Source organism: Schistocerca americana, chromosome 6, assembly GCF_021461395.2.
Source record: "Schistocerca americana isolate TAMUIC-IGC-003095 chromosome 6, iqSchAmer2.1, whole genome shotgun sequence".
NCBI lineage: Eukaryota > Metazoa > Arthropoda > Insecta > Orthoptera > Acrididae > Schistocerca > Schistocerca americana.
The window spans coordinates 56,510,011-56,533,012 of NC_060124.1; the positions used below are offsets into that span (position 1 = coordinate 56,510,011).

The 23,002-nt window shown below is 37.4% G+C and overlaps 1 protein-coding gene across 4 annotated transcripts in view; it reads right to left on the minus strand.

Moving 5' to 3' along the window:
• Nucleotides 1–863: 863 nt before the first annotated feature.
• LOC124619638 (nucleolar protein 4-like) overlaps nt 864–23,002 on the minus strand; it is a 436,612-nt gene continuing 414,473 nt past the window's right edge. Inside the window, exons 1-7 of one of the 4 annotated variants that reach the window (XM_047146157.1) lie at nt 22,770–22,927; nt 22,559–22,674; nt 21,882–22,046; nt 21,513–21,728; nt 21,046–21,189; nt 17,477–17,858; nt 864–5,881 (exon numbers count right to left, since the gene is read on the minus strand). In XM_047146157.1, coding sequence (XP_047002113.1) covers nt 5,721–5,881; nt 17,477–17,858; nt 21,046–21,189; nt 21,513–21,728; nt 21,882–22,046; nt 22,559–22,674; nt 22,770–22,791 — 1,206 coding nt within the window. In that variant the 5' untranslated portion in view covers nt 22,792–22,927 and the 3' untranslated portion in view covers nt 864–5,720. Of the gene's footprint in view, nt 5,882–17,476; nt 17,859–21,045; nt 21,190–21,512; nt 21,729–21,881; nt 22,047–22,558; nt 22,675–22,769; nt 22,928–23,002 lie in introns of those variants that run through there. The other 3 variants (XM_047146155.1, XM_047146156.1, XM_047146154.1) reach the window with 3 other exon arrangements.

Genomic DNA, 23,002 nt, shown 5'->3' on the forward strand with positions numbered 1-23,002 from the left:
TATTTGAAACTAACATTGCAAAATGTTTGAAAAGCTAAGGAATTTACTCTTCTCAAAGAGTTCCAAGATTATGTGACTAATGATTTAGATTTCTTATGTGATTGTACTATAAATAACAACGGACTGTAGTATGCATCTTTAAGTCATGTTGTGCCCGTATTTTATTACTGGTTGTACTTACTTTCATTTGCGAAATTGTTTAATATTTTATTGTCTTTGTCATTCACACATTAATGTACTGAATGTATTTCATAAGTGACTATTGTGTGATTATTTATTGTTATTGTAATTTATCTAATTATGCAGTGTATCTGTCTCTTGTGTTATTTGACATTTACCTGATTATTTTGCCAGACGAGACTCATAGCCTGTGAAAACATTGAAAGGTAATTACTATATATGTATTTGTAATATAACCGTCTCAAGAGTAATAAAAGAAGGTAAGTTAATTCAAGTACTAAGAAGTTAGGAGGTTATATGCCAATTAATGGAAAAGGAACTTTGTAATACATAAAATGGTGTTCAGGCTATAGTGTAAACTTTCTTTGTAAGCATGAATGAGATCAAGCCACCAGAATGGTGAGAACACTTTGCCATTCATACCGAATAATTTAAGGACATCTTAACTTATAATTTCTTTCTTCTTAAGTCAATTTTAGATTACATATCAGTTTAGCTGCAGGGAACATTAATGATAATTGTTCTTTGGGCTAATTAAAATGCACTTTCATTTCTTTTTCATTAAATATTTTAGTGCTAATTAAAGATTTTTATTGAATATTTACACAAATCTGAAGTACACATATATCATTTAATCATTTTGTAAAATATGTTAAAAATATATAAACAATAAGATTCCTTGCAAGACATAAAGAATGATGCAGTGGTCCAATTACAATTACAAAATTCACTAATCAATAATTCAAATATTTACAGCCTTCTTTGGTATATTTCAAATTGCTAAAAAATTACACGTGTAATTTTTGCTAATAGAAAGACTAAAACTGATTAAAAATACAATCTGGAATATACAAGCGTTTATATATTTAACATGTATTCCACTTCACTTTCATTTCCAGCTCTAACAAGCATAGATAACTAATTATAATTTATCATCAGAAATTTACAGCTCGGGGCCATTCAGCACAGAGAGGATAAAATTTTGTACATGGCCATGATTGTTGGAACCTGTACATTTAAGTCCAATACTCTTGTCTGAGATATATTACACATATTGAATAATGTACTAGAAATCGTGCTCCTTCTTCGACCAAACTGTGTACAGACCTAACTGTTGTAGTTAGTGAGTGTTAATACAGTGAGATGCAATTCTGGTACTTTAGCGAAAGATGTAAACAATTACACAGAGATCAGTTAACTGTAGAGTCAGGAATTAAATGTGTGCATGCAAGTGAGAAATAGGTTATGGGAACCACTCTATCAACCAGAAACAAGATTACAGCTTGATTTCTTTCTCACTGTGTGCCAAAAGCAACTTTAGTTAGAAAAAATGTGGTGGTTAGCATTGCAGAACTAGTTATTTGCAGAGCAAGAACTCTACAGAAAAAGTACACTTAGCAAAATATAAATCTGCATCACTCCTATTCCATTCTGACACACTCCACAATTTCTCAGAACTAGTCTGGAAGCAATTCTTGGACTGTAGTTTCTCTCCCACCAGCATGCTGTCGATGTCACCAAAAGATGTGTGAAGGTTAGAACAGTGACAGTGTCAGGGTGAAACTTTACTGCTGTTTTACAGATAAATTAAGAGGACTTGGATGGTTGACCACTGCATTTAGTGTTCATACAGACATGCAGTTTTCATTTTCAATTAAAAGTTCAAAGACACTGATGTCTGACATAATCAGATTTTTGAAAATACCACTGATATATCTTCCAAGGTTGTGTACACCAAGTCTCCATTTCATTAACATTCTACTGTTAAATAAGAAGCAGTTAACATGACAGCTGTATAACAACTTTTCTGCTGACAGAATGTTGGACTCCACTGTTATAAACTTATATTGAACACTACTTCTGGAAAATTGGCGTTATTCCATTACAGACTAAAAGAGCCTAGTGTTTGACGGGCTAAGATAAAAATTTTGTTAATTGGCTTGTTACTATAGAACGTATAACCTTTACATGACATAAACAACCCTTGTACCATAAATGGAAAAAACGATGTAGCAATTACTGACTGAGAAATGTGTCTTTCCATAACTTGACAAGGAGGTGCCTATCATCAACTTTAATGGCTTCCTTTTTTTTTTTCAAACTTGTTAATGAAACAGTCATAAATCATGCCTGGTAATGTACTTAACTGATGTACTGGATAAGATGAAACAGGATAGTACCACAAAAATCAGAAAGACTTAGGAACTTTGTTGACAGTATCTTTTCATTTATAAGAACATGCTGGAAGACAAATATGCACACGTAACATCTTTGCTTAATACGTCTATCTATCAAACCAAAATTATATGAGGTATATTACAATAAGAGGGAAATAAATTTCTATGTTGAAGGAGTTATTCCTTTAAAATTAAATGATCTGAACCACCATCCCCCCCCCCCCCTCAAGTTGTACTAATATGCTACATGTGACACAATTCTGTAGCTATCATGAGTCAATCTGTTTTACCCCGAAACATACCGAAACAATTTAATAACAATAAAGCAGGAAGTAATACAAGTTACAAGCACTACCCCTTTTAATTTCAATCTGTCAGTAACAGGTATGCTATAGAAACTTAGTATTTTTTATTCATTTTGGCCAAAAACATAGCCTAGAACACTTCTGTAACCACACATATACAGCCCATGTAGAAAACTGATTACAGTGCACAGTAAGATAATTTGAAAATGTGCTATAAATGGTGTGTGTGTTGGAAAATGGGATTCAAAATTTGCAATAATGTTTGCCACATAGATGCACTCTGAAAACTACATGTCATACTTCATGATTGCACAGATCCTGAAACCAAGTTTTCTGTAAAGCCATAAAGGCATTAAAATTAGGCCTCCAGTAGTTAGACTGACCCCTACAGATGGCCAGAAACCTGGTATCACTGCCCATATTGCAATCATTCCAGAAGAATGTTCCATGATTAAAATTCAGATGTAATGTTCCAATTATATCTGGAACTACACCACCAAAACTAACCACAGGAAATACAACACAATACAATAACATCTTTTACATAATGACAAATAACCATATTTAATGGAAAAGATGTACTGTGAATGTTAGTATGAGCACATCCAAAATGGTAAATCCTCTAAAAACACAATATACTGTACTTAATTAATACAGAGAGGGCAGCACAGGGAACCTAACACATTCACATGCTATTTTAGTACAGTCATTTGCATTTTGTGTACATTTCATCTGTTTATAACACAGATACCTTTCATGAATATAAAAAGAATAAAGTGTTTGTCATTAAAAAATTTGGTACACGCATACAGTGTAATGGCTTTGCCAGTTTACTTAACAAACTGTGCAAAATTTGAAATAAAATTACAACTCAAAATAAATACAGTTACAATTACGCAAGTTTTCTTTTTTATTTACCATATTTATTAAATAAATGCCTTGCATTATTTTTTAATTTATTCATCATATATTTTAAAATGGCACTATAATTATGAATTGCTGAGTTGTGTTTTGCTTGGAACCAATGTCTCCAATGTTTGCTTAATGAATATGGAAGCTACATTCAAATTCCATGCCCAAGTAATTTATGAAATTCAACATAAAATGTAAGGGATACGAAGGTCTCAAAGCAAAATTAAGAATACGTTTGCAGTAATGTTGCTGTATAACGAATAGTTGGGTACTGAAACTCATCTACAAGAAATATGATGATGCTCAAAGAAAAAAAATGTATTAAGAAACAATGGCTAAAAACCAGTGCTGCCACATCAGCAATATTTTATCAAGAAGGAAAGGCAGTGTAAGACTTACATTTTGAAATAATATTTGGCAATTACATGTTATCGGGAAAACCACCAAGGTTCACATATTTATGTGCATAATCTGAGCATTTATAAAATTTAAATAACATTTTGTTGTGCAAAGTTTCCAGTTTTTAAATGTAAAAACAATAAGTACTCCCAATAACAAAAGTAAAGCATCTAAGCAAGGACTTATTCACTAGCCAGTTCATCATTTTGTAAATTCTTTTATGCAGTTCATCATTCTGTAAATTCTCTTATACAGTAAATTCCAACATGGAAGAACAGTCTGGAAACACTTCCACAAATCAGTTGAATTCCTTATTGTAGCTGCCACGAACATCAACACAGATTAATATCAAAAACACAACACCGAGAGTTTGTCACAAATGAAAAGATGCATCCATCTACTTAAATTTGAAACAAGACTGTGTGGTGGGTATAAAGTATTAAATCTTTGAAGCTGCTATATATATTTAAGTACAAATTTTATTTACATATATGGACAAATACTACAAATATGAATATATGAAAAACGCATTTTTGACTTACAGACAAAACATTTGAAACATCGATTGCACAGTGCTGCTGAGAATATTTTAAAATTTTTTTGCCAAATAAATTTTCTCTTTTTAGAGAAGTTGCATTAAGTAGTGTGCATCAGCTAATGCTATGGATGGAATTAGGAATATCCACATACAGAGGTTCGAATTAACATTATGATTGCACAAATATAAAACACATGTCACAAGAAACACAGAAAGAATATGAGGAAACTGACAACAAGTCACACAACCATTACATCTTCCTCAAAGTGCGTTTTGCATTTGCATGCATGCAACAAATGTTATAAACTAGCAAATATGTTTCTGGTTTCATGAAAGACAAACATGTCCAATACGCTTACTCTGTGTATTGTCCTCAGACATTTCCTAATCAATGAATTAAAGACAGCTTCTATCTCATGAAAAACACATCAACCATATTTGTACAAGAGGATGTTTCTTTTTTTTTTTCGTTTTTGCAGAGTCAGAGGCCTATAACTTACAATTTCAAAAAACTGGTAAACTCTTTATAATCACAAATTATTGGTAAGTTCTGTCTGTGAGTCATGTTCCTGTTGAAGAAATCAAAAACATGACCAACACTTGTCTACAAATGTATCTGTTAGGAACAAAATGTAGTCAACACCAAAAATATACATTTCATAGTAAATGACTGATATAAATAGTGACTCTGATATTGATAATGATAACAAAGGCATGTGACAATGCAGAGTCAGGAAAAAATTGTTATAAATAAGTACAAAAGTGCTGCATTAGCTATTACATGAGTGAGAGCATGTAATTGGTCCATCAAATATCTTTACAGAGTTTAAAGTCTTTTTTTTTCATCTTGAAAAATGTTTAGCACAGTTTAATAATATTAAGTGCTTTCCATTATTACACTCATCATGAATAAGTTGTTGAAGCAATTTGCTTCTTCTTCACGCAGCTGGAATATCCCAGAAAACTTGTTCTGTATCACACATCAGTTTAAGCAAAGTGTTCACATGAAATACATCAAAGTCAAAGAAGTACTATCAGCACACACACAAGGACACCAGATCATGAAATAAGATGTTTAAATGCACAATGAACCAAACATCCCTTGACACAATGTCTTCACACTTTGTACACAGTGGAGAAATCTGAGATCCCTGCATTCATTTTGCTTCAGTCTCTCTGTGCAGATCACCATGTCCATTCTCAGGTCAATCACTGTTGCTGCAAGAGCTGTTCTAACTCATCTGCAGACCGGAGAAGAAATGCAGCAGATTCCCTGTACCCAGTAATCAACTGCCTTACTGCTACTATTTCGGCGGTGCTCAGTTTGTGGCTGAGCAGTGGTTTTGTCTTCATGCTTAGATCTGTAGGTCCTGCAACATAACAAAAAAGTGTTAACTCCACTTAAATGCTAACAATGAAAATATAACCAAAGCGACATTAGGCTACATAGTGTTGTCTTTACTGAATGTAGATCATTTTTTTGAAACCATGTTTTCCCCCATACTTAAAGCAGTAGGGTTCTGATACATCTCCAATGCAACTGACTAGTACTCCAGCTGGGCCAATCCTTCTCCAGTTACAGCATTTAGATGGAAACAACAGCCAAGACATTCAATGTAACATAGAACTTCTTGCTTGTATTTGACATGCATGTGCTCAAGTAAAAGACTGTACAAATGAGCTCAGATCAGCAGCTGTCTACAAGAGCTGAAAAATGCATTGCAGTTAATGGTGAAGTTTTTGAAGATCTTTAGTGAGGAAATGTACATACTTAAGCAAAACATTAGATCACAATGTTTAATTTACTATCACTTGCATTTGTTCTGTTCTCACCTGGTTTCATTAGTTTCCTCAGAAACTATTAAGGACAGATTTCTGTTCACCTTAGACACAATTGCAGTCGGACCTTAGTGACCAAAAACGCCAATGATCATCTATGTGTGAGTTCTGCTTGTGTGAATGTATGTGTATTCTCTATATATAATGAAAGACTCATTCCAGTAGCTGAATGTTGGTAGCATTCTTTTTCATTGTGCCTCTCTGTGACTCAACATCTCCTCTATGTGACGAATAGCATATTGTTGTAAAGAGGAACTATTACATGACCTTTATAGTAGACACTAATGTAATTTATAACGTGCCCAAGAAACACACAGAGATATTCACCAACCACACACTTTGGTTGCAGTAATGAAACTAGTGACCAAAAGACCTCAAGGGCAGTAAGGTAGTGCAATCTTCACCAAATTAGATCACCAGATTCTTACAACTTCCATCACAGAACAGCAACCTTATCATTTCCTTTGTCTCAATCCTCCTAATGAGATTTTTTCATTTAATCCTCCCGCTAATTTGAGGAGTCAGAAATAATCTGTTGTAGATGATTTCAATAGTTATAGCTCTGTACGGGGCTACTCTCAAGACAATTAAAATTAAAATGCTGTACTAGAGCACACAGAACTACATCAGCTATCTTTGGTCCATGATAACAAAGTTCCTCATCTTTTAATAATGGAAAATGGCAACACAGATACAATTAGGCAAACAAAGTACAAAATCAGCTTGCACACTGATCCCTCCACACACAACGTCATCCATTACGAGTCAGTTAGTAATAGCAATCAACCCAAACACCATGAGCTTCATGCAAAGACACAATTTCATTATGAAAAAGTGGCAGAAATTCACCACAATGCTCAATGTGAAGATTACAGCAATCAATCCTTATCCAGATGTTTGTGTAGCATTTCTGGAAAATGTCCAGTCATAGAGAATGTAGTCTAGTTACATTCTAGGTCTTAACCTCTGAAACATCAATTCTATTGAAAAAATATCAGAACATTTTCAAAAAGATTCTTCCAATGATGAAACTATCTCAAGCAGGCAGTGTGCCTCAACCTCAAATTCTGAATCCAGATGCAACCAATGGATTAAATTAACACAAGATCTGAATATAAGAATGAACTGCTACTATGCTTGGCAGTTACACACACATCTCCATAATCACAAAACTGAGAGCTCAGTATATAGCAACTTATCTGCAAATCAAACTGCAAGTCAACTCAAGGAGAGTGGGAGACCAGTAAAGCTGGAATCAAACAAAAAAAATATGTCAGGAAAACAGCATTCCCTCTGATCATTTTGTTCTGGAAGATCCGAACAGAGAGCTCAACAAATGTAAAAATGGTAAGGCAGTAGGTCTTGATGATATCTACACCAAGCAACTCAAAAGATTTGGTCCTGCTAGTAGCAATGGCTCTTGGACTTATTCAACAACTGTGAAATCCCTAAACTATGGAGAAAAATCAGTCACTGCAATACTCAAACCCGACAACACAAGTGATCCCAAGAACGACAGACCAATCCCATTGATGGGACATTTAGACAAAATCTTACAACGAATGAGTCTAGACCAACTATTTGAGTGGTAGACCCATTGCTCATGCCAGAACAAATAGGCTTTTAACAAGGGAGAAGTTTTACTTCCCAAGTACTGCACCTCATGCAGTATATAGAAGACAGCTATAAAAACAACAAACACTGCAGTGGCTTTCACTGACATGCAATAAGCCTACAACATGGTTAGTCACTGTATAGGAATATAAACTCTCTAAAATAACTGGATGCTTTCTGCAGAATAGATAGTTTTCTGTTTAATTTCGAGGCCAACAGAGCAGATAGATAAACCTAAAAAATGGCCTGGTACAAGGAAGTGTACCAGCTCCTATATTCTATAATACTTACATAAATGATCAACCCTGCTCATAAAGAATAAATAGCATTATTTATGCATAAAATGTCGCCGTATTAGCTCCAGAAGCAACATGTACTACAAATTCTATGCATTATTGTCAAGACAACCCATCAAAAACAAAAGTCTGTGCCTTCCACCTTCCCAAGCAGCAATACATGTTGAGGTGATCCAGTAAGGTGTGCAAACAGAGCACTGCTTCACTTCCAAATCTCTAATTGTAATTCTTCATTCTTGGTGTTCCAGATCCAACCACCTTGCAGGATGGCTGATGCCTTCCAAAAGCCTCTCCTCAGGTCACGAGTATAGGTGGTCTGTATGGAATACACTCAGCAGGCTGTGCTCTGGAACTGGCAGTGTGATGATTGACATGCACCAGCGGACATTTGCCTATGGATGACATTATGGGCATATGGTGTGAAGAGACAATGCACTATAACCTTGTCTGGAAGTTGTGTCTACTTACATGCTCTCCCCAGGGGAAGGGGGGGGGGAGATATTAATTAGCCAATTCCATTAACTATTAGCAGAAATGATAGTGCTTATAACACCAATCTGTCTGAAGTATTTTTGTTAATGTTCATATCCTATAAGTAAAGATGTATGTATGTTTCTGGCATTATTAAGTAAAGTGCTGTAACTCAAACCAGTGATTTGTCCTTTAGTTCCTTTATTTATAATGTTATGAGAAGTCACTTTTGATGATTGGGAATGGAATAACAACAGAATAATGCAGAGTGAAACAATGTGCTGTTCTGGCTTTCAATGTGGCCAGATACTACTTTTGATCAGGATGAACTCCTTTACAGTCACTCAGGTGTTGCAGCCAATCCAGTTTTGCATCAAGTCATTCACCTCATTCAAAAAAAAAATGGCTCTGAGCACTATGGGACTTAACATCTGTGGCCATCAGTCCCCTAGAACTTAGAACTACTTAAACCTAACTAACCTAAGGACATCACACACATCCACGCCCGAGGCAGGATTCGAACCTGCGACCATAGCAGTCGCGCGGTTCCGGACTGAGCGCCTAGAACTGCTAGACCACCGCGGCCGGCACACCTCATTCAGCTTGGGTAGACAGACAGGTCTCTTGATCCTTTAAGTACTGCCTACAGCAGGAACTTTGGGGGTTGGGGAGGGGGGGGATTCATATACCAAGTTATTGGCCCATCAGCATGCGTTTTGGCCCAGCATTGACAGTGACATTGTTCTTTGCAGCCTGTTCTCAGTGTTCTACCCAGCAGGCAATGCCACAGATAATGCTCTCTCCATGGACCACACCACAGTTTCTGTGAGAACACATCCATGTTCATTTTGCAATATCCTTCCTAAATTCTTACTGGTTGTTGATGCTTTCTCTAGACTTCCGTACACTATCATCTGTCCTTCAATGTCAGCCACATGTTTCAGGCCATCTCCAAAAGTTTTTCTATTGAAAAACTGCCTTATATGCTTGTGAGGGATAATGATCCTTCTCTCAGATCTTCCATAATCTCTGCGCTTGTCAAGGCATTTGCCAGGTGACTGCTCCTTTTCTTCACCCCAAATCTACCAGTGAGGCAGATCCTCTCAAAAGAAAGTTCAAGGTTCAAATGAAGGAGTATGTTGCGGACTCCTCCATGGGCGATTTCTCGACATGCTTCTTGTGTTCCTACAGGTTGGCGACAAACGGGAATACTCCACGGTTACCAGCAATGCACCCTCCTGCATGTGCTCATGCTGCCCCATCAATGCCCACTGGTGTGGCCCTCATTCCAGTTCACTCCTGGCTCCGCTGTCTGGGCTCAGTGGTTCGACCGACGGCCAAAATTAATTGTGCTCATACTTATTGTCAGCTCCTGCCCAAGTCAGTACCTGGATCTGTGTCTCAAAAACTGTTCGCCTAAATATTATGATATACACATATTTGAAACCATCTTTTTAAGCCCATCATATTACGCTAAAATTTAACATAGGGTTCCATTTTTTAAAAAAATGGCCTCATAACTCTCTAATAAAAAATAGCACAAACATGAAATGTGATGTATTCAAGTAGCCCCTGCTCCTGCAAGTCACTGTCCAAAATGGCATCTTTGTATATATTACAGATTAGGAGATACAAGGGGTGTTATGACTTAGCTGCCTTACCCTGTGTATATGTGTGTGTCTGTGTGTGTGTGTGTGTGTGTGTGTAGATATACAGGGTGTTTATTTAACTGAAGACTTTGAAATATCTAGAAAACTACACACTGGATCAGAAAAAGATATAATTCCAATTCGTTTGTCTCGGAGGGGGAGATGTAGTGATACCACACTCAACCCACACCTCCACCCCCTGAGTGGATGATGGGATAAAACTTTGAAATCTTCAATGGGAACACCTCAAATGGTACTGTAATCAGAGGAATGGAAATGAGTACACAATTGTAATTTCCAACACACTACTCAATGGCTCTTGAATATCCAATGGCACATGGGACCCCCACTTCCATGCTGCAAGGGTAGGACAGGCCAGTATTTCATGATTTCTAACTGGCAACCCCTTTCACAACATTGTATTCCTCCAACATAACAAACAGCAGACTACTCAATGTGCCACTGTGGTCCACCATGTCTTCACGGCCTATTGGCACTTGTTACTACCCATTATCTTATAAATATCCCTACAGAAAGTAATCCTGAAACATCAAATCTGGCAACCTAGCTGGCCAATTAATAGGACCACATTTGCTGATCCACCGACAAGTGTAATCATGGTCTAATACTTCCTGTGCTTCAGTTGCGTAATGTGCTAGGCAAACGACATGTTGAAACCACATACATTGTCGAACATCCTGCAGTAGTACTGGTAGTTCCTGTTCCAAAAACATTCAATATTTGTGTCCATTCAATGTGCCATCAATAAAATACAAACCAATGAGTTTGTTCCCTATGATACCACACCAATGTTAACCAACCAAGGACGATGATGATCAACTTGCCGTAACCGGTGGGGACTGTCTACACTCCATGCCAGTTAACACTACCATGATTTGTGAATGTAGACTCATTGGAAAATAGTACCTCGGCAGAAAGCATGGGGGCCATTTGCATTTGTTGATGTGCCCATTCACAAAATACTACTCAGTTATGGAAATCGGCACCATGATGTTCTTGATGCAGTGACATGTGGTGTGGATGATACTTATGACAATACAGTATTGTGACAATACTACGTAAGGAGATATCGGAATCACAGTGTAATTTCCAGGCACTTATCTGTGGGCTGTGGTGCACTGCTGCTACTACATATATTTCACTAACTTGTCCGGTAACATATTTGTTTTGTTTCCTTTTGCTGGTCCACATGCTGCTATCAGACATAAAAGCATTCACAACCTTGTAAAAGAACAAATGAGAGTGAGCTTTCCCTGAAAAACGCTCGGCATATATGGTAACAGCAGCCTAAACATTTTTGCTACATTCTCCATAAATCGGGATCATTTCAATTTTTTCTTCCATGGTCCACTTCCACATCTATTCTCCAAATGGTAGGTAGGTGTGCAGGCAATAAACACAGCTAAGTATTGTTATGTTTAGAGCTGCTATCTGTTCTACATCTGCACAATAGGTGAGCTCTGGTTGCAGAGTACTGCCTGTTATGATACATCACAGTTCACTACACGGCCATGGTGGCACATCGAGTAGTCCTCTGTTTGATGTGTCAGATTAATGGGGTTTCCATTTATAAGTTATGAAATACTGGCCTGTCCTACCCTCGAAGCATGGAGGTAGGGTCCCACGTGCCATTGTATATTCAAGAGCCATTGAGTAGCATGTCATAAATTATGAATGTGTACCCATTTCTATTTCTCCGATTACAGCATCATCTATGGCAAAACAATGAAAATGCTTTGGACGAAATGTATGTATATTTTGTCGTAGAGTCATAATCTGCAATAAAAAATGGGAGTTCCCACCGAAGATTTCAAAGTTGTCCCTTCCCCCCCAGATGGTGGGGTGGCGGGGTAATGTCATACCATTGGATGCCCACTCCAAGAAAAACAAATCGGAATTATAATGTTTTTTGATCTGATGCTTAGTTTTGGAGGTTCTTCCACACCTTCACTTAAAGTGAACATCCTGTATCTTCAGACTGGACATTACGTGCATATTTTACTTGTGTAAGTACAGTAACTTCTAGCCACTATATGTATATTGCTACTGCAGTCCTCAGAAATCAGGCTTTCCTTCTCTTCCTGTCTTGTAGGTCTCCCCCTGACCCGCAGATCTGGGCAACTTTTCCATTTCCTTCACCCATCTTCCTTCCCCTTCAACCCTTCTGCCAGAAGGAGCCACTAGCTCCAAAAACTAGCAAACTGTAATAGCTTTAATATGCGTGTTCTGCTGCCGCTTGGTGAGTAGATTTTTTTATCTATCCATTTACTTATTCCAAGAGAATGAAAAGAATCATAATAGACCCAATGCATAAAAAGGAGACAGGGAATTCCTCAGAAATTACAAGTTATTCAACACACCCCGTTAGACTTTATTCTGTTTATTGCTAAACCACTTGAAACCATATGAAGAAAATATAATCATCAGGCATTATCTGAATCGCTTTTACATAAATAGACCTACTATTGACAATATATTTGTAATCAGAACAATAACTGAAAAAGTATAGGAATATAAACAGAAAATACATTACTTGTGTATTGATTTTTTTAAAGCTTATGACTCCACTGACAAGAAAAGCCGTTGGAATGTAATGATGCAATTTGGATTTCGAATTAAACTTATAAATCTTTGTAAAATATTCATGGATGATAATATAAGCAGGGTTTTGCTAAATGAGATAACATCTGACAATTTTAAAAACACAACTGGACTAAGACAGGGAGATGCTCTGTCCTCTATGGGTATCAAGTTAAGGTGTTTGCATATGCAGATGATACAATGTTCAATGGGAAAGCACAACAGAGATTAGACTGTTATTTGTAAGCCCACAGAGAAAGCATCCAAACGCGGTCTAAAAGTAAATGATCAGGAAACAAAATACATGATACTTCAAAGAAGTAGAGATGAATAAGTCAAAAAATCACATCTAATAATTGGTATACATAAAATTGAAAGCATTAAACAGTTCAAATGTCTGGGTGCAGACATAGATGAAGAAAATAGGAACACGTAGAAGTGAAAATGAGTTTGGAAAATGCTAAGCATCAACTACTCCACATGAAAACTTCTAGTGCCTAACTGCTGACAAGGAAAATTAAAATGAAGACATGAAGTTTAACTAAAATGGAAGAAAACCAGCTAAAAGGTTTTTGAAAACAAAGTTTATACCAAAATCTTTGGTCCATGCTATGATAATGAATCGCAAAGCTAGAAGCAAAGACAAAACACAAATTCAGATGCTATCACAAAAGACAAGAATTATCACCACAATAAAATCTGAAGATTTCAAGGGGCAATCCATGTGATGAGACTGAAATAGCATTCTAGGATAAGTCACATGGTGAAAGATGAAGGGGAAGACCCATGAGTACATACCTAAATGAAATTAAAATAATATGCGACATAATAAAAGCATATCGAGGCAGGCCAAACTTAGGCACTACAAAACAGTCGTATTACCAGAAGCATTGTACACGTCAGAAACAACCACAATTGGAGCATCAGGCATCATAGACACAGAAAAAATAGAACGCAAAATTCTTAGAAAAATATTTGGACCAATTCACAGAGATGGCATATGGATGAAGCGACCTACCAAAGAGCTGTACCAGCACACTGACAGACTAACAGACGCGATCAGAAAACACAGATTAACTTTCTATGGGCACATACAGAGAATGGACAACAACCGACTTACAAAGAAAATTTTTGATGTAGTAAACAGCTCAAGCAAGAAAACAAATTGGTATCATGAAATAGACGAAGACTTAAGGCAGATAGGGATCAACAGGCAAATGATAGGAGACAGGAAATACTTCAGAAACAAAGTTAGGAGTGCAAAATTTATTGTAAAGGAGAGAAAGAAGAAAGGAACATTATGGACAGAGCAAAGGAAACAGGAGCACAGCCAAAGGATGAAGAGATTTTGGGAAGAGAAGAGGAAGAAAGGAAAGAAGTGAAAATTGTGTCATCATGTGATTTTCGAGTTCAAACACTGTCCATAAGGGCAACAATGAAATGAATGAATGAATAAATATGCGACATGATAGCCATACAAAATTTGCAAGAAGTATGACAAGATACAAGCATTTGGAGGCAAGGTGCTAGGTCGGCATGGGATCTTCAAATCCCTTAGGAGCCAAGAAGAACTTGACTAAAAGAAGAGATCAGTTGACTGCACAAAACTGGAAGCATCAAAGAATAGTCGGTTAGGTACTGGAGGAAAGGGGGCAAAGGTTAAAAAGTAGAGGGTGATCAGGGCATGATTACAACAACAGGGTAACATGTAGACGGAAACCAAGGCACGACTAGAATAACAAGTTTTAGGTGGATGCAGATCTCAGTAGCTATGCAGAGATGTAAAGGCTTGTGCAGGACAGACTAGTATGGAAGGCTGCGTCAAACCAGTCTTCGAACTGAAAAACCCAACAACACGAATATGTAAACACTTTCTATCACCAGCAGTGGATCAGCTGTTATTAGTGAATTGGAGAATGGGAAAGGTATGGATGACATAACACTTTACTGAAGTCTTAACCTGGAGGGATATGACTGCATAAGTTCCTAGAATAGGACAACATGAAAAGAAATGTGAAGGATGCATAGCATTGGCATGTTGTTTCAATTAACAAACTTGGCTTTAAACCTATAGACTGGAATTACCATGGCAGTAAAATGAGCGATATTACCCAATTTTATCCCACTCAAAGAAGCTGGAACATGAAAGTGGTGATGATAGTGCAACATCACTAGCTCCTCTCCTGAATCCATGAAAATTGATATCCATTGTCATCCGCAACAACACCAAAATGCATAACTCACTGCAGTGGTGAGGTTGGGGTCACTACAACAAATCTGTTCTTGCCTGACGTGACTCTTAGTGACTATGATTTTTTTCCCCAAAATTAAATGAGTCACCAATAACGTAACAGTTCCAGGACATCTCAAGCATCAGTTCTGCCATGAAGTTTTTATTCAATCTTCAGCACAAAACCATGAAGTAGTGGCAACCACAGTCGGGCATTTTGTCACAGCAATAGTAAATTAAAATAATCAATTATAGTCATTTACAGATTGGCTCTTCTGGAGTTCAAATTATTCAATACCTTTTCAATAAACTGCAAACAAAAACCTGCTCAAGTATTTATGATCCTCATCAGGTCGGATTAAAGGAAGACATCAAAGCAATTCAAGGGCATGTTGTTGGATTTGTTACCAGCAGGTTCATCAACTTCCAAGTATTACGGGTATGCTTCATGAACTCAAATGGGAATCCCTGAAGGGATGACAACACTCTTTATGTAAAACATTATTAACAAAGTTTAGAGAGCCAACGTTTGAAGTATACTGCAAAATGATTCTACTGTCACTAACTTATATTTCATATAATGACCAAGAAGGTAAGATAAAAGAAATTACGGCTCACATGAAGGCATATAGATAGTCATTTTTCCCTCGTTTTATCCTCGAGTGGAACAGAAAAGGAAATGACTGCCAGTAGTACAGGAAACCAACACCATGCATAATATGGTGGGTTATGGAGTGTGACATACATGTAGATGTTAGATGAAACATTATCTTCTACTGGATCTGTGAATTTACCACTCTCTTCTCTACAGGATTTTACCACCTAACTACTCTAAGATTACTAAGTCACTGACGTTTCTACCCACAAGTGAAATAAAATTCAAATACACAAAATTCTGCACATATGGCTAAGAAGTGCTGATTACAATATCAGAATCATTAAATTATAGATTCATACACATCACATTGGGCATTAACAGATATTGGCATTAAAAAAAATGATAACATACGGCAACTCGAAAGAATATCGCATTAGACAATAACAGATACTCTCATTAAAAACATGATAAAATATGGCAAATCAAAAGAATAAAGAGTAGAAATAATGACAGTAAGAATACGATTCCTTCTGAAATGTACACATAATATATTAATTCTCACTTATATGGCACAAATAATAATATTCCTTCAAGCAACTCATTACAGTGTATGACTATTTACCTGAAAAACAAATTATATGAGAGGAGGTGATGAGTTGCAGACAGGCACAATAAAAAGATTCCAAAAATATTAAGCTTTCAGACAAAGTTCTTCTACCAAAACACAAAACACACACACACACACACACACACACACACACACACACACACATTCACAAAAGCACAGTGCGCTACACCGGAGATCTTTGCAAAAGTGATCAGCAACCCTTCAGGCACCTCTGGCACATATGCAGCCTACACGGTCCCTGTACACTTACCCTGTCGCAATAATGGACGGACATCACACAGCAGTACCTGAGCTAGAACAGGCTGTCACTTCCAAGGGACCTATTTGCCCCTGCCACACACATAGCCAGAAAATAGTGCACCTGCTGCTACAAAGGTTGGCGCCAGAGCTGCACGTCAGTTCTTCTGGCTTCGAGAGCCACTCCTAGCCCCAGGCGCATGCTACACACCCTGTCATCTTAGGACACAATCAAACTCCATTGTTGGGACTGACGGTGCTGTATTCAGCATTCATCACTGTTTCACCTGGTGCACTCAGACTGTATCTAGGAGATACGATCTTGTTCCTATGTTGGCGTTATTCAAGACAGCTTCACTGGAACTTGAACACTTTCCACACAAATTTATTTGTCTATGAACATCCTAATTGTGTTACTTTGTCAAACTCCAGAATCGTCATACTGTCAAGTCTTCATACCCGTGAAACACTGTAATTGTGATTTTGTTGTTATTGTTGAAGCAGGTGTTTTTTTTTTCTCTCTGGTCAATAAACTTTTGTTAACTGTTGTCATTGTTTCACCTCTGTCCGTGTGAGCACCACATCACAATGTGAGTGTGTGTGTTTTATTTTCAGCAGGAGGCCTTTCTCCAAAAGCTTAATATTTTAGAGGTCATTTTCATTCTGCTTGTCTGTGACTCAACACCCTGTTTATGTGGTGATTAGCAACCAACTGATGTTACTACATCCTGGACTTTTCACTGTTTAATTATAAGAATTTCGAATTTATTTGAAAAAGATTTTAGCTACAAACTGTACTTACCATTGCTAATCATCCCAGCAGCTCCAAATGGTGGTGCTGGAAACAGCGGTGCTGAATAAGGGCCAGATGTAGCAACACGTTGGAAAGCCTGTCCAAAGTTAGGGCGGTAGGCAGTGGCAGGTGTCGTCGTTGGCGTGATAGGGGTTGCACCATTCACAACTCCAACAGTACTTGCTACCTTTGCAGTGGAGTCTGTTACTGGGGACGGAACTGAGCTCTTCAGGCCAGAACTTACAGTAACTGGGCCAAATGTCGGGGGCATGTTGGGGCTTCCATCTGGCAAGTCACTTGAACCTCGAGTATGGGCGGGACGAACATCATTGCCTGATGTGGTGGCTGGGAAGTCCAATGCAAGTGGCCTGCCCTCTGCCTGCAACAATATCTAAGATCATAATGGTCTGTCAATAATAGTGTAACTTTAGCTACCTCCTTAAAAATGACTGAGACTCTCCTCTTAACAGAAGTCAGAGATATATATATATATGAGTGAATTTTCAAAGAAAAAATCATTACTGCTAACTTCCTTAGTGTTAAGCAATAAACATAAAATATTTATTAAATCACTAAAGCATTAGCATTGGCGTATTACCCTATTTATAAAGTGGTCTGACCACAAGTTTATCTAAAGTATAACCTACTACCAGTTTAAAAAATTAGTGCAAAATGATAAAGCACTCATTAATCTGAAATTCAGTTTGAATGCCACAACGGTCAGTAAAGAATGATTCTGCTCATGGTGATTTATTATTGCCTTGTCCTACCCAGTGTTTCAGTTCACCTGGCCATTTAAATTGAAAAATATTTCACGTGGTACTGAATCACACTGACATTTGCCATATTCAGATTTGTTGAGTAAGGCAAAGATTAAGTCATGATAAGTATCATAAATAAATGCAAAAATCAAACAATGATTGCACCTCAAACCATTAGATTCACAGTCTGAATTTCACACAGAGTGTCACTTAACTATTCTATTTCCATGCCAGAGAACTTTCAAGCACAGGAATTACAAAGTTCAGAAGGCCTCAGTTTTGTGTGTGTGTGTGTGTGTGTGTGTGTGTGTGTGTGTGTGTGTGTGTGTCAGGAGGGTGGGGGAGGAGTGGGGTGGGGGGAGTGGAAAAAAGAGACAAATAAATGTTTTCACTTAAACTAAAGTGTCTGCATCAAACAATATGCAAAATATAGTGCACAACTTTGGAAATGCTGGTGGTTCTTCATCTTTACCCACAAGGGAAACTCCCCATTACACCCCCCTCAGATATAGTGGTAAGTTGGCCCATTGGATAGCCCATCAAGAACTGAACACAGATTAAGTGTGAAAACAGGAAGAAGGTGCACTGAACTGTGAAAAAAGAACCACAATAGAAACAGTGAACAGTTCAGACTTAACATGTGCAGTACTGAGCAGTGGTAACGACTGTCATGTCGTGGTTGTGTGTTCGACTCTGGAAAAGAAGATCTGGGTTCAAATCTCCCTGTCCCATCCCCCCCCCCCCCCCCCCCCCACACACACTCACAAATATTACGAACTTTCCATCCGGTGATTTATGTCTGTTCGCTGTATTCAAATTTGTGTATGTGTTGTGCCATAATGTCAGTTTGAAGTAGCAACATGTAATGAAAAGACCTCCAGATGTACCTACCTCCTATTTGTTCTACACAGATATCACATGTGTGTTCTGTTTTGGAAGTTTTGACTCTTAAATTCCTTCACTGGAACATAGTTCACACTCATTTATTTGTTGTTTTAATTTCTGTGATAGGTCTATGTGGCACCTTGCCTGCTCTCACTATTCATCACATTTACTTGCAACAGTAATATAGTCTTACCATATGACTTGTATTCTGTGTTGAATAGTGACAGCAGGCGAGATTCTACATAGACTTCTCACAGAAATGAAAACAACAAATAAACGAGTGTTACTATGTTCCAACGAAGAAATTTAAGAGTCAAAACTTCCAAAACGAAATGCAAGAGGCATAACATGTGGTACCTGTGTAGAACAAATATGAGGTACGCATGTCTGGGGGTCCCTTCATTACATTTTGCTGTTGCAAACTGACATTACGGCACGACATATACATAAATTTGAATACAGGAAACAGACACGTCAATGACAAAACTGAAAGTTCATAATTTTGTGGGGGGAAAAAATGCAGGACCAAGGGAGAGATGAACCCAGATCACCTCCTTTACAGTCTAACACCATAACCACACAACCATAACATGATGGTTGTTAAAACTGCTCGATAATGCAGATATTAAGTTTGGACCGTTCACTGTTTCTACTTTGCCTCTGTTTTTCCACAGTTCAGTCACCTTCTTCCTGTCTTCAATGCTTGATCTTTATTCAGTTTTTGACAGGCTATCCAAGGGACCAACTTACCACTAAATCTGAGAGAGGCGTGATGGGGAGTTTCCCTTGTCAATAGTAGATAAATGGTATTTATTAGTTGTTAACTCTTATCAATGCATTTGTACACTAGCATACAAAAACATGACAGTAACATCAATCATCTGCTGATGATGGATTATAGGCAAACTTCAGAATCAGACTATCCCTCACACGGATATGGAGATAAGTATATTTGTGTGTGTGTGTGTGTGTGTGTGTGTGTGTGTGTGTGTGTGTGTGTGTGTGTGTATGTGTGCGCGCGCTTGTGTGTGCACACGCACATGCACATGTGTGTATTGTTGGGGTTTTTGGAGGGAAGATGAGTGCTTTTGTTCCAGAACTGGAAGTAGACTGTACGGTCAAAAGCCATTACCATTATCTGATCTTTAAGTGAATTATGTGCCACCCACTACTCATATGAAAGTGACTGGTTGCTCATTCTCAAGTTTTTTCCGTGCCACAGTTTCCATTGTTGTATTATTTCTGATCATTTTCTCATTATAGGGCTCAGTCATTACCAACTGAGAAGTATATAAAGTCTGATATGAATTAATGACATAATTAAATATGATCATGTATGTAACACTTTGCTTTATCAAAGAAACCATGTTGAAATATAAGGCTGATTAAATCCACAGACAAACTAGTATATTGCCACACATGAAAACATTTGTATTATCTCAGTGCCAACACCACACCATGAGCTAATCTTCCAAAACCAAACAGTCTGATGCACTCTCATACAACACCGTTACCTCTGTAGCAGTCACATCTGTTAAGTAACTTGGTGATTTTTTTTAGAGTTTTTCATTTCTGACAACAGTAGAGAAGATTCCAGAAAATTCTTTGCCAGCCTCCAAATAAGCTCTGAGAGGTAAATGCTTATTTATATTTATAACAGACACTGCCTTAATATACAGTTAACATCAGCTCTAGAACACAAACTTAAATAGAACACAAAAATGTACATTAAAAACAAAAAAAAATGAAAATAGAACACAAACAGAAGAAAGAAAAAGGCAACATGGGGAAAAGATGGAAGATTAATGGAAAAAAAAAAAAAGAAAAGTACGGGAACTAGAGTTGCTGTGCTATTCCAGTAGGTCAGTACTAAGGTAAAAAATACATGAATAAATAAACAAACAAATAAAATCTCAGGCCTGAAGCACTTACAGGTTGTGGTGTAAGAGGCAATGGCTGACTGACAGGGTCCAGACCAAGTCGCATTCGTTTTGCATTGTGGCTCTCATTCTCGCAGGCCTGTGCCAGAATTTGCTCAGCTTGAACTGAAGTCAGATGTGCAGGGGTGGGTCGTGTCTGTAAGAAACATTAAATCTAAGTCACGTACACTACATTAGTATTCTTAAGCAATTTTAGATACACATACCACATATATTTCAGGAATTACATTTTAATGACTAGTTTCTAATCTCAATCACATTAACTGTACATACAACGTGCAATAGAATTCCAAACAGTCTTACAGAAAATGAATTTCATAAGCTTTATAAATGATTCAGAGGTTATTAAACATGCAAAGAGACTGAGTCCCCTTGTGAAATATATTTTTTAGTAAGAATGTATAACTGTTAACAATTAATTTTATCAGATAATGGGGACTCATGGAAAGTGATCCTCACAGTCCTTACAGCTTCCCATGCTCCATTTCCATCCCGAGAGCGCTTATTGCGGCGGCACGACTTAAGGTAAGTCCTGATCCTCTTGCGTGCTCTCTCGGCAAATTCGGGAAATTGCCGTGTGCAGGAGTCAATTATCGCCTGTATCTTCTCCTTGGGCTGCTTCGAAATTGGTACAATACGATCCAGGTTCTCATCCACAAAGAGGCGTACAAACATCTGAAATGTACATGAATATTTTTTTTCTTATTTATATCTCAATATGTCATACACCATGTCATTGAATCAAAAACAAGAAATCAAATCTGTCTCAGAACTGCAATGAAAATCTTGTTCTATTTAATACAATTTGTAATGAAGGGGAATAATTACATTAAAAGCTTTGAGCCTCTCAGGGTCGTATTGCTGGGGATCAATCTTGTCCTCAGTGTCATCATCATCATCATCTTCATCTTCCTTGTTGCCACTTGATGATGTCTCATCATGCACAGAACCTGTTTCCTGAGTAAGGCTGCGATCACTTAACAGCAGAGGGCTCTACAAAGAAGAAGAATATTTTGTTTTGTGAGTTCCCACAATATGGTACTAAAATAATCATAATATTGTTATCAGAATAGTTAAGCTGCCTGCTCTCCAAATCAGAAGACAACCAACAAACATGAAAGTAAAGTCATTATTTTATTCATTTAAGTGAAGTAGACCGTATCTGAAACAGATTTTTAAAGGATGATAGTAGAAACATCAGAAGTAGAAAGCTAGCTCATTTCAACAGTTCCAGGTAAAAGAACTGGTCCTTATTCTTTTACCACTGGCAATGTGAATCTTGCATAAAAATGTCTTAATCAGTATTGAATTTAATTCCTTCAAAACAAGGCTCAGTAATCAAATAAACTTGTAAATGAACCACATTTTTTCCAAAAGCAAAGCACTTAAAAAATTGGCAATAAAAGCTCGTTTTGAATGGAAGAGAAATGAGTATAACAATAAACACAAAAAGTACTATGAGGAAAAGTTCAATACATTAAGAATTATATTTAAAATGTGCTTACAGACTGTTCACGCTGGGCAGACTTCTTAAGACCGAGGGCATTGTGGTATCCGCTCCACAAGACCTCATCAGCAACTCCATCTCTCTCTTCATGTAGACGTAGGTCACCATTACGACCTGCAAAATGATGCTGTCAGTTACTACGCATATACATACACATGAGAAAATGGTGGAATCAGAAAATCTATTTCCCCCATTTTTAGTATACATACATATGAATAAAACTGCCATCATCCTCTTATATCATCACAGGAACCATAATGCAGAACACAGAGGGGCAGGCACTTTCTTGATAGTTGTGTGTATTCTCCACACGCCCTTCATACAAGAAATGTCTTGCACAAATAAATAATATAACCGTTCGTGTCATGAAAACACTAAAACCAACATCACTGCAGTAACCAGGGACATTGCACACATAATGGAGAGGGATCCATGAAATAGT